The 16,849-nt window shown below is 45.7% G+C and overlaps 1 protein-coding gene across 3 annotated transcripts in view; it reads left to right on the forward strand.

Annotated features, from left to right (window-relative positions):
• Window positions 1–6,478: 6,478 nt before the first annotated feature.
• LOC128409056 (tripartite motif-containing protein 10-like) overlaps window positions 6,479–16,849 on the forward strand; it is an 83,502-nt gene continuing 73,131 nt past the window's right edge. The window contains exons 1-7 of one of the 3 annotated variants that reach the window (XM_053379254.1): window positions 6,487–7,293; window positions 7,768–7,863; window positions 8,178–8,408; window positions 9,284–9,306; window positions 10,078–10,196; window positions 10,319–10,378; window positions 11,352–11,934. In XM_053379254.1, the coding sequence (XP_053235229.1) occupies window positions 6,880–7,293; window positions 7,768–7,863; window positions 8,178–8,408; window positions 9,284–9,306; window positions 10,078–10,196; window positions 10,319–10,378; window positions 11,352–11,872 (1,464 nt within the window). In that variant the 5' untranslated portion in view covers window positions 6,487–6,879 and the 3' untranslated portion in view covers window positions 11,873–11,934. Of the gene's footprint in view, window positions 7,294–7,767; window positions 7,864–8,177; window positions 8,409–9,283; window positions 9,307–10,077; window positions 10,197–10,318; window positions 10,379–11,351; window positions 11,935–16,849 lie in introns of those variants that run through there. The other 2 variants (XM_053379255.1, XM_053379256.1) reach the window with 2 other exon arrangements.

The following is a 16,849-nucleotide window of genomic DNA, read 5'->3' on the forward strand; positions in this document are numbered from 1 at the left end:
TCCGTCAGGGAATCAGTCCAGGATTCTGCTCAGCAACAGTGCTGAATTCTGTGAGCAGAGTGGTTGGACCCGGGTACATGGGAACCCTGACATCCTGTCAGAGAGTCTGTTTGACTCTGCTGATGAAGAAGAGGAAGAAGTTGAGCCTGCTACTGAGGCCCAGAGTCCAGACCCAGTGCAGGCACAGGGGAGAACTTCTCCCAAGGCTGTGAAGATTGAGCAATGCAGTGCTCCATCTTCCCCCACAGGTTCAGCTGAGAAGTCCAGAAGGCGCAGTAAGTCAGAGGGGGAGCTCTCTGATGCCAAGGACATTCTGGCTGGCCCTAGTGGGTCAGAGGGGGTTCCTGAAGTAGTGCTGCGCCGTTCAGCTCGGACGACCAAGGGGAAACCGCCTAAAAGGTTTGCAGTCACTAGCGTGTGGGTCGGAATGGCACAGTGTGAACCAGAGAGTTTTGAGGATGTTCAGAAACTGCCTCAGGAAGAAGCCAGAAAATGGCATGAGGCGATGCAGAAGGAGATGAGCTCAATGGAGTCTCTAGGTGTGTTCTCCCTCACGAAGTTGCCGGTGGGCAAACAGGCCGTGGGAAGCCGCTGGGTTTACTGTCTTATACCCACAGCGACAGGAGAACCGCAGTATAAGGCCAGATTAGTGGCGAGAGGATTCACGCAGCGCAGGGGGTTGCATTATACGGAAGTTTATGCTCCCACCTCTAGGAGTGAGTCTCCACTTGGCCTTGGCCGTTGCTGCACAGAGGTTTGCTGGTGCATCACTTTGATGTGGATGTTGCCTACTTGAACTCAGACCTCCAGGAGGATCTGTACATGCTTCCTCCTCCAGGGTTTGAGGGCAATGAGCAAGGTACTGTGTAGAAACTTCACAAGTCAATTTACGGTCTGAAGCAATCGGCCAGGAATTGGAACTTGTGCCTGAATGAAGCTTTGGAGAAGCTAGGTTTCAGGAAGAGTCTCGCTGACAGTTGCCTGTTCCTTAGAGGATCAGGAGACGCACAGGAACTGGTTTTGTTTTACGTTGATGACATCATCCATGTTGGAAAGGCAGACAAACAGGTGCAGAAGTTTGCCAAAGAGCTTGGAAAACGGTTTCAGCTCAAGAACCTGGGTGCAGTAAAGATCTACCTGGGCGTGCAGATAGCGAGAACTGAGGATGGTAGCTTCTTGCTCAGTCAGAAAGGCAAAATTGAGCAGTTGCTTGAGAAGTTAAGAATGTCCGATTGTGCAGGAGTTCGGACACCCATGGAGACGAACTTCGTGAAAGATAGCCAGCAAGCAGAAAGTGCTGAGTTCGAGAATGCTGAGCTCTTTCAGTCAGCTCTAGGTAGTCTGTTGTATCTGTCCCAATGGAGCAGACCAGACACTGCCTTTGCCACCAACCTGCTAAGTAGGGAAGCATCAAAGCCCAGTGTGAGTGCTTGGCACGGTATCAAGCAGGTACTGCGCTACCTGCAGCATACCAAAGACTTCTATCTTAAGCTGCCAGCTGAAGGTGAGGCGAAGCTCACATGCTTTGCGGACAGTGACTGGGCAAATTTGCAGCACAGCAAGTCTGTGTCTGGGTTGGTAATAAAGTTTGGGAAGTCACTGGTTAGGTGGAAGTCCCGGAAACAAAGTCTCATTGCACTGTCTTCTACTGAGGCTGAATTCAGCGCACTGTCAGATTTGTGCTGGGAACTACAGTTCTATAGATGCTTGGTGCAAGAGATCTATGGGGATTGTAGCTTGCCCATCACGGTTTGGGAAGACAATCATCCCTGTTTGAAATTGGCTGAATCTGCGCAATTTAAGGCCAGAACCAAGCATCTGGACATACGTTTTCAAAATGTGTGTCAGAGTGTTCAGTCAGGTTTGATACGGCTGAAGTATTGTGCCAGTCACGATAACTTGGCCGATGGATTTACCAAACCTTTAAGCTTCCAGCGTCATGGGGAGTTCTGTGTTGGTTTGGAGTTGGGGTAAGTTCTGTACTTACTTGCCCCACGGTAGCGCAGGGCGAGAGGGGGTGTGAGGAGAACCTGAGCTTACAGGGTTAAACAGCTCAGAGTGTACGCCCTGCCTACCGTGGGGTGGGGGGAGATTCTGCGTCATATCCGAGAGTCTCAACCCTTTGTCTCTCTACTTTCGCTTTTGAGGGGAACGGACGTGTTTCACGATGCTGTTAGACAATGGATAGTTTTCTGCTGTAAATAAACTGCTTTTAGCTGCTAATATCCTGAGTGGACTTTATTTAAGCACACTGAAGAAAGCACTGAGTTTGCAGCTTTTTCTCTTACCGCTGCTGATCTCTGCGTTTTCTCAGAGCATTGGAATGTGGTCTTTGAAGTGCCAGGACCTAGCAGAGGCTACGCAGCCGAAGTGTGCTGGACACCAGGTCTTATCTGAGCAATAAATCTTCTTCATAAAGCTTTGCCAGACTGTGGAAGAATGATTTTACCAAGAACTTTCTGCTAGATATATGGAGGGGTCCCACAGTTCAACTGGAGGATAAAGTATAGACTGGATCTATACTGATATGGAAAACACTATAAAAAACACTATTTTAAAACGCTATTTTAAAAATTAATTCTCAGTGCAATTTCTCATTGGGACAGATCACAACTCTATAGGGGCCCCCTCGTGTCACATATTTGTAACACATATATAACGTTCTTATTAGTCCAGTGTAGCTGGGTCCCAAGTCATGATGTAGCCCCATTCCTGAGTGATTACCATAACATTGTTAATGAAGGTCTTTCTAAAGACTCTGGCCTCTTCTTTTCCTCTTTCTTCCTGCCTCTTGAAGGAATCAACAGAAACTGAGAGGCAGAAGACCATGGAGAAGTTCAGCCAACTGCACCAGTTTCTGGAAGAACAAGAAAAGCATCTGCTGAATGAAATAGAAGAGATGGAGAAGGAGATCACAAGAAGAAGGGAGGAGCACATGGCTGGACTCTCAGACGAACTCTCCTCTCTTGAAAGGAGCATCCGGGGAGATGGAGGAGAAGAGTCAGCAGCCAGCGAGTGAACTCCTGCGGGTGAGACTGTGGCAGGAATAGCCCAAAGTTCCTCTCTAATGGTTTAACCACAATTACCTTTTGCTGCACTCTTTCCAGGCACAGGTCAGTACTTTCCCAGGCCCAAACCCAAGCTTTCTCCCCCCCACCTACAGTCTCCCCACCCCAAATTCCTCTTTAAAGCTGAAGCAGAACCAATGACAAATCGGGTTTTCTGTGCATTGCTGTTTGGCCCGATTCAGCTTGAAAGAGCAGGTTCTGACAGGGAAAGCTCCGTAGGAGGAAAATGGGGAATTCTCAGACATGGAGCTTTACAGGGTGGACCATGTTGGACCAAAGGGGGAGAAATGGAGAAGGAGGTCAGGTAGAATGGACTGCTGCCAAATGGGGCACAGAGTTGGGGCTTGCATCTCTGAGCAGGAGTTTGGCAAAGGGAGAGCAAGGGGGGGGCTTAGCCCCAGGCACATGATTTTGAGGAGGTGCAAGCAAGTTGCCCCCTTGTAAGGATCTTGCCACCATGCGCCTTGCCCCCTCATGGAATGGCAGTGTTGGGGGGAAGCACTGCCCAAGGGCTGCATCTGTTAAAATCTGCTGGGATTTTATGAGTCCAAAATATGTTATGAAGTAAAAATTTTGTTGCGAAATTATTTGAGAAAGTGAAAGTCAGCTGTGCCTTCACTGTGAGGCAGAGCCATGGCTGGTTCTGGGGGTCCCGTCCAGGATCTCTGTGCTGAAGCCACTTTTCCCATCTGCCTGGATTACTTCAAGGATCAAGTGACCACTGTGTGTGGGCACGATTTCTCCTGAGGCTGCTTGAGCTAATATTTGGGCGGGGGTGGCCCCATAGGCTTCCTGCCCTCAATGCAGAGAAACAGTCTATCCTTCCAATCAGGATTCAGACCCCATCATGGGACTGAAATAGCACTGTCCGATGATTTACAGCAGGCTAGGGAAAGAAGTTTCTCCCATGCTTTCTAGGATCACGCTTTCATGGGTCAAAGCAGTTTTTTTGTTTTCCCCTCTGCTTTCCCTGGGAAAACCCACTGAATTAGGAACAAATGTCAATCCTCAGAAAAACTAATTGATCTTTTTCCCAATTCAGCTGCAAACAGCAAGCAGAGGTGGGTGTGACCCCCAAGTGGGTCCCTGGGGTCGGGTCTGCCCTAAAGTGCTTCCCTGATGGCACTATGGATAGAAGGAGGGGAAGAGTCAGGGGTCCAAAGCAGGAAGTAAAAAAAGAATTTTTTTCTGCATCCTGAACAAAATGGGTGTGGTGGAACGTTCAGACAAAGTTCAAAGCTATCACTTATTAACCAAGCAATGCCACATTTATGATAGCTGATAAAAATACCTGTTCAGTGGGGAAAAACATGGCTTTGTTTTATACAATTATGAATATATGCCAAAGTCCTGTTTTTTCTTATTCTTCAAGTTTGGGGTGAGATGAGGTAGTGAGCAAATGGTTGTTCTGTTAGGAGGAGAGAAGATGGAGGGGGAGAAGGAAGCTGAGCTCTCCCAGCAGAAGAAAAGAACAGTTGCTGGTTGTCGTCACAGCTGTAAAAAGTGCACACCCTTTGCCCCTCCCTAAAGAAAGAGCAAGGAGACAGGAGAAAGAACGACTGGGAAGAAGAAGGAAAGGTAACCCCAGAACTTCTCCTTGATCGACCACACCATCTCCCTGCCCACAAGAGAAGCTAGTCTAGGGGTGAGTATCTGACAACCAAACCCCACTGCATGTTCCCAGGCTGCCCTTGGTCCAAGCAGGTCTATTTTCATTCAGTTACCAGTAATGTGTATAGAGGAGCCTTTTAACTCTTCCTCTTCCTTGCCTTCCCCCACCATTCGGCTGAAAGTCAAGCCCCTATGGGAATGCTGTTAGCTCTGGGAGAGGAGCTCCCATGGGTGTCAGTGGAGGTGTTGGCTGGGCACCCAAAGGAGGACTTGGAGCAATGGCTTCTGTCCTTGTCTGTCACCTCGGTGCCATTCATGGGCCACTCTTGATGCAGCACCAGGAAAGTGGACCTTCACATGAACGTGAGATTATGTCCCACTCAATGACTGAGGGACCTCTCCATATTTCATGGAGCTCCATTATTCTTTCTGCTGAATAGTGAATACATGAAGCAGGGAAACATTTCTGAAAAGGTGACCTGTTTTGCTTTAATTTGGCAATTTTAAGGAGGAAGGTTTGTGGGGATGATAAGTTCAATTCTTCAGTGGAACACATTTTCATTTGACCGACTGCCTTGTTTTAATAGTTATTTTAACTGCTCAACGTGTTTCATCATTTTTTATATATTTTACTTTGTAATGGCTTTGGCTACAGATGTTTTATTTATTTAACAAAATACTGCCTGATTGTAGAAGAACCTCAACGCAGTTTATGAAAAAGATAAAAAATAAATAAATTATCCCTTAAAAATTAAAACTATGATTGAAAACATACAGAAAGTTAAAACCGTGGTAGAATAGACTAAAACAAAGGAAAAGCCATAAACACATTGTAATCATCTGGGTTGTCTTGTCTAAACAAGGAACTGAAAAGAAGACTCTGAAGGTGCCTGTTTGGGATCAATAGGAAGGGAGCTCCAATGTTTTGGTGCCACCACACTAAATGATTGAGTTCTGACAGATGTAGGGCAGGTATTATGTGGCACTAGTAAAAGTGCCAAATCCTCCAACTGAAGCCGTCAAGTGGGCACATATGGGGTAAGGTGATCTTGTAGGTCAATGATGAATGAGTGTGCAAACTGATTTTTTGTTTGGGTTTTACAGTTGAGTTTCAGGCAGTGGGACTGGCAGTGGGACTGGCAGTTTCAGGCAGTGGGACTGTTATAAAAAAATTTGGGGTTGACTTTTAAAGCCGAGCTCTCCATCAAGGGACCCAGCATCCCTTAAGTCCATTATCAGTCAGAGAAGAATGAGGAGAGGGAAGAACCAGTGGAGGAAAGCAAAGAAAATATTTGATGTCTGTTGCAACAGAGTCCCCACCCCACCCCACCCCCGCCTTGCAAGGCAGTGAGGGGACCCAGAACAAAACTTTTAAAGATTTTAGAAATCATACAGCCCTTAACCAAGGACCACCAAAAGTCATCATACAGGTACAGTACCAAGCATTTTGTGTGTGTTTGATTGGCATGCGAATGTGCAAACACTGTTTGGGGCCCAGAATGATGGACCCCCCCAACATGGGGGATGATGTGGATGGGGAGTTGCCTGTGGAAAAGACACAGAAAAGGGTTCTACTTGTAAATCAGACCATGCTCAGAATATTTTGTTTGTCCAATATGTTTACAAATCTGTCGCTCATAGATTTGAACAATACATGCTAATTGTTTTTCCAGGGCTTGCCAGAGCATCCTTTGGAAATGGTGAAGACCTTGGTGTCAGAGTTTAATGACACAGACTGGCCTCTTTTCAATTGCAGTGATTTGAAAGTCTAAAGCCTTGCCAGGCTGTGGAAGAATGATTTTACCAAGAAGTTCCTTCTACCTACATGAAGGCGTCCCACAGTTCAACTGGAGTCTAAAGGCAGCCTCGCTCTTGCTGTGTGAACTGTCTAAATTTTATACACTCAGATAGAATTTCTAGTTTTTCTGGGAGTATTTCCTAATTTTTTGAAGGCCGAAGGATTGGTTTTCTGTGGTGAGTGTGTGCCTACTATATGCGAGCACCTTAAAATATGTATAACAGGACCAATTATGGAAGATACGTTTCATAAGAAAGTGAAATGCAGAGTTAGTTTTACTGGAAGGATGTGAAAACGATTAATACTGAATAGTTTTTACCTTACGGGCATTTTCCCCACTCTCAAGTTCATTCACATCCTGCTACCTCTCATCTCAACAAAGCCACAGACTCTTCCTCTATCATGGCCTCATCCTCATCCACGGATGTGGGAGAAGAAGCCACATGCCCCATCTGCCTGGGGTATCTGACAGACCCTGTGACCTTGGACTGTGGCCACAACTTCTGCCGGGACTGCATTGTAAAGTATTTTGACACATGGGAACCAATGCAGGTGGGGGACTTGGAGTGTCCCGTCTGCAAAGCCCGGATGCAGAGAGGGAATTTCCGCCCCAATTGGCAGCTGGCCAATATAGTGGAAAAAATTAAACTCCTGCCACCAAATAAAGAGGAAAAGGATCTGTGTAAGAAACACAAGGAAAAACTCCACTTGTTCTGCAAAGAAGATGAAGAATTGGTGTGTTGGGTTTGTGAGCGATCCCCAGAACATAAATCACACACTGTGGTTCTCAAGGAAGAGGCTGCCCAGGAATACAAGGTAGGAAGTCAATTTGACACTTGCTAACATAACGCTTTCACATCTTTCTGTGTCTCTGTGTACAGAATATGCTGTCAATGTGGCTATAAAGCAAACATAATAAATTGCTAATCTGTGCCTTAATTCGGATGAAAAATTGGGCCTAGTCTCTGTGCTTTTCAAAAAGAAACAAACACTTTGTTCTGCTTCAAAGGCAACTTTTTAAAATGTGGTTTTGTTTTTTAAAGCACATTTTTTCTGCACTTGTGCCAAAGGGTTCCTGTGTAATGTAGTAATAATAATGTTATGTAATAAGAGTAATAGAATGAAAGTTCTCAAGCGACCCTTGAATTTTAAACGTACAGCAAAAAAACCCTAGAAGCTCCCAGAGCTATTATCAGATAGAAATGTAATAGTGAGGGGCCACAAAAATTAAATATATGTAAAATACCACTCCCAGTCCTTATCCAAGCTGATATTTTGTTTTCTCTTTAGACACTCATCTGTGATCGCCTGGAGCATCTGAAGAGAGAGAGAGAGAAAATTCTGCCTTATGAAGCAAATATAGGAGAAGAAAGCAACAGCCTGCTTGTAAGTGTGACAATGACTACTAAGAGATCCAAGTATACTTGAAGGACCAAGGCTGGATCTATACTGATATGGAAAACACTATAAAACTGCTATTAAAAAAAATAGTTCTCAGTGCAATTTCTCATTGGGACAGATCACAACTCTATAGGGGCCCCCTGGTGTCACATGTTTATAAGGCATATATTAGTGCAGTGTAGTTGAGTCCCAAGTCATGATGTAGCCCCATGATTGAGTGATTTACCATAACATTGTTAATGAAGGTCTTTCTAGAGACTCTGGCCTCCTCTTTTCCTCTTTCTTCCTGCCTATTGAAGAAATTAACAGAAACTGAGAGGCAGAATACACTGGAGAGGTTCAAACAACTGCACCAGTTTCTGGAAAAACAAGAAAAGCATCTGCTGAATGAAATAGAAGAGATGGAGAAGGAGATCACAAGAAGAAGGGAGGAGCAGCTGGCTCGACTCTCAGATGAACTCTCCTCTCTTGAAAGGAGCATCCGGGAGATGGAGGAGAAGAGTCAGCAGCCAGCGAGTGAACTCCTGCAGGTGAGACTGTGGCAGGAACAGCCCAAAGTTCCTCTCTCAGGGTTTAACCACACTTACCATTTGCTGCACTTTTTCCTGGCACAGGTCAGTGCTTTCCCAGTCCCTACCCAAGGTTTCTCCCCCACTCCCCCCACAAAATTCCTCTTTAAAGCTAAAGCACAACCAATGGCAAATTGGGCTTTCTGTGCATTGCTGTTTGGCCCGATTCAGCTTTAAGGAGCAGGTTCTGACAGGGAAAGCTCCGTAGGAGGAAAAGGGGGAATTCTTGGACACGGAGCTTTACAGGGTGGACCATGTTGGACCAAAGGGGGAGGGACAGAGGAGGTCAGGTAGAAGGGACTGCTGTCAAATGGGGCACAGAGTTGGGGCTTGCATTTCTTAGCAGGAGTGTAGCGTTAGGAGGGCCAGAGGGATCTTAGCCCCAGGCACATGATTTTGAGCCAGGCATCCCACACAGGGATCTCACCCTGCCTGTTGGCAGGGGTCTTGTCACTATGCCCCTGGCCCCCTCACGGAATGGCAGTGTTGGGGGGAAGCGCTAGCCAAGGGCTGCATCAGAAACCTGATATGGAAAGGTGGAGTAAGTTAAAATCATCTTGGTTAGATGTTCTTTGAGAGCCAGTGTGGTATAGTGGTTAAGAGTGGTAGTCTCATAATCCAGTGAACCGGGTTCGCGTCTCCGCTCCTCCACATGCAGCTGCTGGGTGACATTTCTCTGAAGCCTCTCAGCCCCACTCACCTCACAGAGTGTTTGTTGTGGGGGAGGAAGGGAAAGGAGAATGTTAGCTGCTTTGAGACTCCTTAGGGTAGTGATAAAGCGGGATATCAAATCCAAATAGTGAATTCTATTCTGAGTTTCCTCTTTTCCCTTCTAGGATATTAGAAGAACTTTGCAGAGGTAAGGGGATCCTGCTCATCTCCATTAATATCACTCCCTCAAACTTCACAGGTAAACGGGGAAAGAATATCATATGAAGATTATAAAGTGGAATAGAAATCAAATGAACAATAATGATAATACTTCACAGTATCTAGATTTGCCACACCAACAGCAAACTCCGTGATGGCTGCCCCACTCAGTCCCACACAGACACCTGTCCAATGGACCATCTATGAGACTATTCCACAGAGTCCCACACAGTTACCTGTCACCTGTGGGGCTAAAAACGGGGAGCAGGAGTTGGGGTGTTTACCATGTTCCTGAACATATCCCAGCTGCAATATGTAACTTCAAGGTGTCACTTGGGTTCATGATAAGACGATGATGTTGTTTAGTTGTGTCTGACTCTTCGTGACCTTATGGACCAGAGCATGCCAGGATAGAAGGAACATTTCACTTTTGTCAACAACAGCACATCTTTCTTGCATGTTGTAGGCAGTGCAGCTGAAATGGAAAAACTCTGAGCAGAGTGGCATCACTGGACTTTATTTTATTTCTCCATTTGAGTGGATGTAAGTGAAGAGATTCAGACAAAGGGCTGCTCCTTTGGCCCTCAGTTGTCTGGCTTTGGAGTCCCTAGTAAGGAGGAATCTTCCCCCCGCTGTGACTCCATTCCTCTGTCTCTCCCTCTTGGCTTTATACAGTTTCTTTCCTCCTCTCAATTCCTTTCTTTTGCTGCCCTCAGAAATTCTGGATTTGAAATGGGTTAACATGTCTTTTTCCCATCAGGTGTGAGCGAAGGGGGACATCTGGAAATCCACTGACTTTCCCACTAGAATTGAAGAGGGAGATCTCAAAATTCAGGGCTGCAAATCCCTTTCTGTATGTTGGGATGGAGAAAATAAAAGGTAATGAATGTCTGCAGGGATTTTATTAGTCCAAAATATGTTACAAAATGAAATTTTTGTTGTGAACTTATTTGAGTTATAAAAGTCTATTTCTCAAACTTTATATCTCTTTGCTTCTTCAGATGCTCTGTTATCCGGACTGCTTCAGAAAGGTAAATTTTGGGTAAAGGACCAAATTCAAGGTGGGGCAAGGGACTGGTATTTCAATGGGATTGTGATCTGTCCTGTCCTTTGTGTTATTCTAAGAGAGGGAGAAGTAGTACCTGCATATAATATTATGGATTGAGGTGGGAAAACTTTGTGCTCCAAGCGGGTTAGTGTGTTTGCAGCCTAATTCTTCTCCTTCCCCCTTTGCTTTTACTGGATTCTTTGATCTGCTTCACATTAAACATGATTGGACTGCATTCATCAGGAGGTTTTCCCTGTTGCATTTCCCCCCTTCTTCTAATTTGTTGGTTTGAATTGTGCTGATTATTTAGCATTGCACACAGAGCTGCCACTTCTATGTTTTAATTTGGCCCTAATCCCCTGTTCAACACGGACCCTCAATATCTCCATGGATTCCTGTCAGCTTTTCAAATATAATTTTTTAGAAATTAGTCCTCCAAACCTACTCCGGGCCAAACATCCCATTGGCCCTCCAGGTGGGGGTGGGCCAAGCACACAGTTACATTGTGGGTGGCACCGTGCGGGGCCACAAACTCCGCCTACTTGTTGGGAAGGGGTGAATGGGAATTCTTTCCAATTGTTCTACTGCAATACATCGTAAATAAGCATCAAGAATTGTAACATGCAAATAAGCTATTAACAAACAATGGATTAACAGAATTAAAATCAAGTTTAGATTACCATGATTAAAAGGTTTTGTCGGCCATGGCTGCGTCGGGAAGGTTGTGGCTGTGGCGGCGATATAGTTCGGGGGTAATCTCCCCCCCAGTGGTGTCGCATCGGGGGGGCATGGGGGTGCTACGCCCTGAGTTCCATGTCTGCAGGGGTGACAAGAAGTCACCCCGCAGGGGCTCGCAGCAGCACGAGCAGCCATCGTGCCGCCGCTGCCGCCTTTAGAGGATCCGCAGCTGCAGCCACGAGCAGAAGATCCTGGCGCCTCTGGGATGATTCTGCCTCTCTTCTCTTTCCCTCATCTTCTCTCAACAGCAAATGTTACTCTGGATCCAGACACAGCCCATCCCTGCCTCATCCTGTCCAAGGATCGGAAAAGTGTGAGAAGGGGAAGCAAATGTCAAGTCCTGTCCAATTATCCTGAGAGATTCAGTGACATGCCTTGTGTGTTGGGACGTGAGGGATTCACAGCAGGCCGACATTTCTGGGAAGTCACTGCAGAAAGTGGAATATCGTGGGCTGTGGGGGTTGCCAGGAAATCTGTGGAGAGAAAGGGCTACTTCTCCTTAAGCCCTAAGGGAGGCATCTGGGCTGTGGGGAAGTGGCTTGACAAGTACTGGGCCTGGACATCCCCTTATAACTTTCCTTTGTCCCTGAGTGAGGAGCCCAAGAGGATCCGAGTGACTCTGGACTACGAAGAGGGATATGTGTCTCTTTCTGATGCAGACTCGGGAGCTGAACTCTACACATTCTCAGGAACCTCGTTCTCTGGAGAGACCCTCCTCCCTTTCTTTTTTCTGTGGAAAAATGAAACCCACCTCAGGATCTCCTGTTAAGAGTAGAATTGACATCTTTGCAGATGCCCTGAGGAGTCATTCCAGTCACACTCGGAGGAAACTGTGGGAATGTTCAGGGATGCAGGAGAGGATATATTGTCTGATTATATCCTTATCCAACTTGTGTTAACAAGTTTCCCAGTTTCAGCAGAGTAATACATTCCCCTTTATTTTAAGTTTGCAACGGCAGCGTTTGCTCAGGCTCGCTAAAGCCTCTATAATAACTATTCTGGTAATTTCCCCTTATTCCCTCATAAAATAGAAGAGACGACACAGTCTTTTACAAAAGTATAAAAAGAGTTTACTCACATTCTGTTCACAGTCAGATCCCAGAAGGCAGATTTAAGCTTAATGAAGTAACATACACTTGGAATCTATCTCTTAAGAAGACAGTCCCTTTGTCCTCTCTTGTCTGAGAGCCAAGAGGGCATCTTTCACTCAGTAGATGTTGCTTCTTCGATGCATGTGGTGAAAGAGAGAGATATGGATGCCCTACCCTGTGCTTTTGTCATTACCTGCACAGGTGAGGCCACACCCACCTCTAGTCACATGTAGAGGAAGTCTGTCCCAGCCCAGAAGGGAACAGGAAGTTTACCTGCTGGCTGGACAAACATCCCTCTCCATGTGTAAACATGTTCACTCTAGGAATGTTGTACTTGACTGCTCTTGTGTTTCACATCCCACAGAAACAACAAAACAAAATCTGGAATTTTCTTTTCCCTTCCCTTTCCCAGAATTCCCTCTGCAGTGGAGTCCTTAAAGAGAGGGAAACACTTTAACCTTCCCAATAAAGAATCTATTCCTCCAAAGAATTCACGCTGCAATCTTGGTTCTGTTGTTCACCTTCCTCTCATGAAAGGACCTCCACCAGCTGTTAAAATGCCCACATTGATTAATAGATTACTGGAGAACAACCCCTCCAGGCACCTTTTGCAACCAAAGCTTGTGGATCTCAGGTAGGAAGGAAATAAGAAGACTGTCTGTGAGGCCCCAACCCCTTGCAAATGCAGCCTCCCCATCTCCACACTTCCTCAGAGAGAAATCTCACTGAATTCAGAGATGGGAGTTGTAGTCCAGCAACTTGGCTATGTCTGCCCTTTATAATTCACATGGTGTCTTCCCTGTGGTCCTAAATGTGGAATCCTCCCCCAAAGAGGGTCTTTTCAGCATCACCTGTATTATGTACTGAGGTTCTCCCCCTGGGCCAGCAGGGGGATACTGTAGATAATTTTCACTCAGGTCCACATATGCAAATAAGGGATTGAAAGTGACGTTCAGTGATTGGATAGTTACAGAAAGTTGTTACAGTTGCGTTGTACTGGAGCTCTATGTAAGCAGGCTGGCTGAATCCTTCAGTTCAATTCTGTTCTGGCCTGTGAATAAACAAGAGCTGTTTGAAGAATCGCTGTGTCGTCTGATATGTTCACCCACAACTTAACAACCTGCATTTTCTCTCCCTCCCCCCGCCCTGGCTTTTAATAATTATGGTTTAATATACTTGAAATCAAAAGTGACGCAGGTGGTGCTGTGGGTTAAACAACAGAGCCTAGGGCTTGCCGATCAGAAGGTTGGCGGTTCGAATCCCCGCAACAAGGTGAGCTCCCATTGCTCGGTCCTTGCTCCTGCCAACCTAGCAGTTCAAAATCATGTCAAAGTGCAAATAGATAATAGGTACCACTCCCGCAGGGAGGTAAACTGCGTTTCCGTGAGCTGCTCTGGTTCACCAGAAGTGGCTTAGTCATGCTGGCCACATGACTCAGAAGCTGTACGCCGGCTCCCTTGACCAGTAAGGCAAGATGAACGCCGCTGTCTACTAAACGGTCACTGCTACTAAAATTATTTGTTGCATTAAATGGAATAGAATAGCAGAAGATTCTCAGGTAAGATGTGCCAAATTGAATATCTGAATCCCCTTTGCAGTTGACCGCTATTTTCTCTAGTTCCTTCATCCTGATCTTAGCTGCCAGCTCAGAGAGTGCCACTTTATAAGTAACAAAGTCATCGGTGTCTCTCAGCAGCCATTTCACCCTTTCCACCCTATGCAAATGTGTTCCACTTGTAAACAGGGGTTTTATAAATTGGTCTCTTGGGTCTATATATAACGGGCACTGCAATAAATAATGGCACAGGTCCTTGACGCAGGGTTGTCCACACAGACAGAGTCTCTCTTCGTAATGTACTTTGCCATACCCTCCATCCAACACCGCCGAGGGCATCGATTGGAATCATAGTTCTGTAAAAGCGATTCTTAGTACAGCGTGGGAGCTTTGTCAGGTATCTGGCTCGGGCATGCTCCGTTTTGATAAGTGGGAACCATGGTGAGCTCTTGGTAAAAGCAATCATGGTTAGATCTCTTTCTGCATGGGACCCAAAGAGACAGTCTCTTAAGTGCCTCTTATCCACCTTTGTGGTCACCTGAAGATCTTGTAATTGATATTGGGACAAGAGGCATTGGATGCCAGCCTTCCAGCATTTGGTCTGCTCCCATTCTGTGTAAGACATAGCGGGGAATCTCTCCACCGAAAGAGATTGAAGTCTTTTCACATAATTTAGGCACAGGGAATCAATTCTAGCCTGTATTGTTGTCACGTCAGCTTCAGCACGAAGAAGAGCAGCTGGGGTCCTGTTGGGGAGCGAGAGCCCTTTCCTGAGGAATTTGTTCTGCACTATTTCTGAGGCTTTGTTAGCCTTTAGGTCCATGCCCCATATCGCTACTCCATGGAGCATCTGGGAAACCACTTTGCTAGCAAAGATTTTCAGCACAGGTTCTAGTAACTGGCCACCCACCCTAAAATAGAATTCCATTAATGCCCCACAAGCTTTCTGCGCTTTGAGTTTCGTAGCTGCAATGTGCCCCTTCCATGATAGTGTCTCAGTGAAGAGAACTCCCAGATATCTGAAGGAGCGTGTTTGCTCCAGATTCTGCTGATCCATTTTCCATTTGAATCTGGGACTACGCTTCCCAAAGACCATAATTTTGGTATTGGGGTAATTCACGAGGAGGTCTTCCCACTTGAATACATGCTAAACGCTGTAAGCAGATTGTTAAGACCTAATCGGGAGAGTGATAGGAGCACCACATCATTGGCATATAGCAGACAAGATATTTTCCTATTGCTAATTGATGGGGCGGGGGATTACGCCAGTGCTAGATGTGGCACCATATCATTTTGTACAAGTTGAAGAGTGTGGGAGCCAATATGCAGCCTTGTTTCATGCCATTCTACCCACTGTTTTAATATATTCAAAGCTGGCATCCATCTTTCTTGGGAGGCAATGGAGAAGTGCATCTCTGGGTGAGGTCAAGCTTGTGGGAAGATTGCAGTGCCTGCTGTGGCTGTAGAGACCATTGCAGGAGAGACATGTTTTGTGTCAGCTGGGGCAGATGAAGGCGTCTAGTTGTTCTGCTGCAGATGAACTAGGGCATTTCATCTCTCTGTGCTCCTCCTCGCAGTCATTCCTCCTCTGGCCGCTGCTGTGAATACATGACCTATCTGTCTCTAGGCACTACAATCACCTGCAAGGGATTCCAAAATGCCGGGTTGATATTGTCAGCCTTCGTGTCATGTTTGCAGACATCTTTGAAACGCAGAGTTGGTCCGCCAGTGGGCCTGGTGCCTGAAGCCAGCTCCCCGCCAGATGCGATCCCAGAGCAGAGCAGGGGATTACTATGTCCAGGCCAGGAAGAGAGAGCGGTCTCTGCTAAGAACTTCTTTCTTGAAGCAGAGGCTGCTCCCTCACAAGGACAGTGATTTGCGTTCTCTTATTCATTCATAAAAGAATTTACACATCACCCGCTAAGGACAACATGCTACCACAGTGTACAGGCATGGAAAGCAATGCAAATCAATTGAGGCTGCTCAAGATACCGCTAAGCTATTTGACTTTTATAAAACATCTGAAGATGGCCATGTTCAGGGGAGTTTTTTATGGTTGATGTTTTGTTGTGCTTTTAATACTTTGTCGGGAGCTGCCTAGAGTGGCTGGGGCAACCCAGTCAGTGAGCGGCATATAAATAATAAAATTAATATTATTAGTATTATTATTATTATTATTGCTAACTTTGTAAAAATAACCAAGAAGTTGAGTCTCCGAGTGGGCAAGGTGATTCCTCTGGAGGAGGCTTCTGGGAAGGGAAATGCAAGGTAGGAAATCACTCTGGATCTTGACAGAAGATCTGTGGATTCTTCTTGGGAAGTTCTCTACAGATTCACCCATTGAAGTCATTATCTGGTCCAAATTAGGCTAATTGTATGGTTACCGCTTACATGCTTGTTGTTTAATTAAGCAATTAGCAGCTGAGGAGAAGCCTGGGGACTATTGGGTGGTAGGTGAGTAAATTTAATTCTTTCTCTTCCATGGTGCCAAAGGGAACCTTCTCTGAAATGGTAACGGATAACAGGCTGGAATTGAGAGATATTGTATGTGTGACTATTTGGCACAATGTCTTAGAAGGACTTATAAGCAGGGCTATATATGTGAACTGCACAATTAAAAGTTTGCTTTTGGTACTTTTTTGCACACAGAATTGGATGACGGTTAAGAAGTTAAAACCCCAAAACTAGGGATTGGGAGAAATTCTATTGATGCACGTTCACAACCCGCAGCGGCACTTCTGCACATGCACGACCCCCAAAACCCAGAAGTAATCTGTTCTGGTACTTCCGGGTTTCAGCGGGTCCATAACCTGAAAAAACACAACCTGAAGCGTCTGTAACCTGAGTTTGTATAAGAAGAACTTTAAAATACAAATAAGCGATTAATACAAATGAATTAACAGAATTTAAATCATGTTTGCATTACCATGATTCAAATCAAGCATTAGCAGGATCTCAAATTACATAGGAAACACTCTCCAAAATAAAATAAAAAATGTCTTCAGTTCCTCTTTGTGATTTCCTTGCAGTCACATCTTTGGGTTCTGTGCCTGTGCAGAGCCGAGGGTTGCTATAGAAAGGACAATTTTTGGTGGGGACT

The sequence above is a fragment of the Podarcis raffonei genome, chromosome 2 (genome assembly GCF_027172205.1).
Source record: "Podarcis raffonei isolate rPodRaf1 chromosome 2, rPodRaf1.pri, whole genome shotgun sequence".
In the NCBI taxonomy this organism is placed as follows: domain Eukaryota; kingdom Metazoa; phylum Chordata; class Lepidosauria; order Squamata; family Lacertidae; genus Podarcis; species Podarcis raffonei.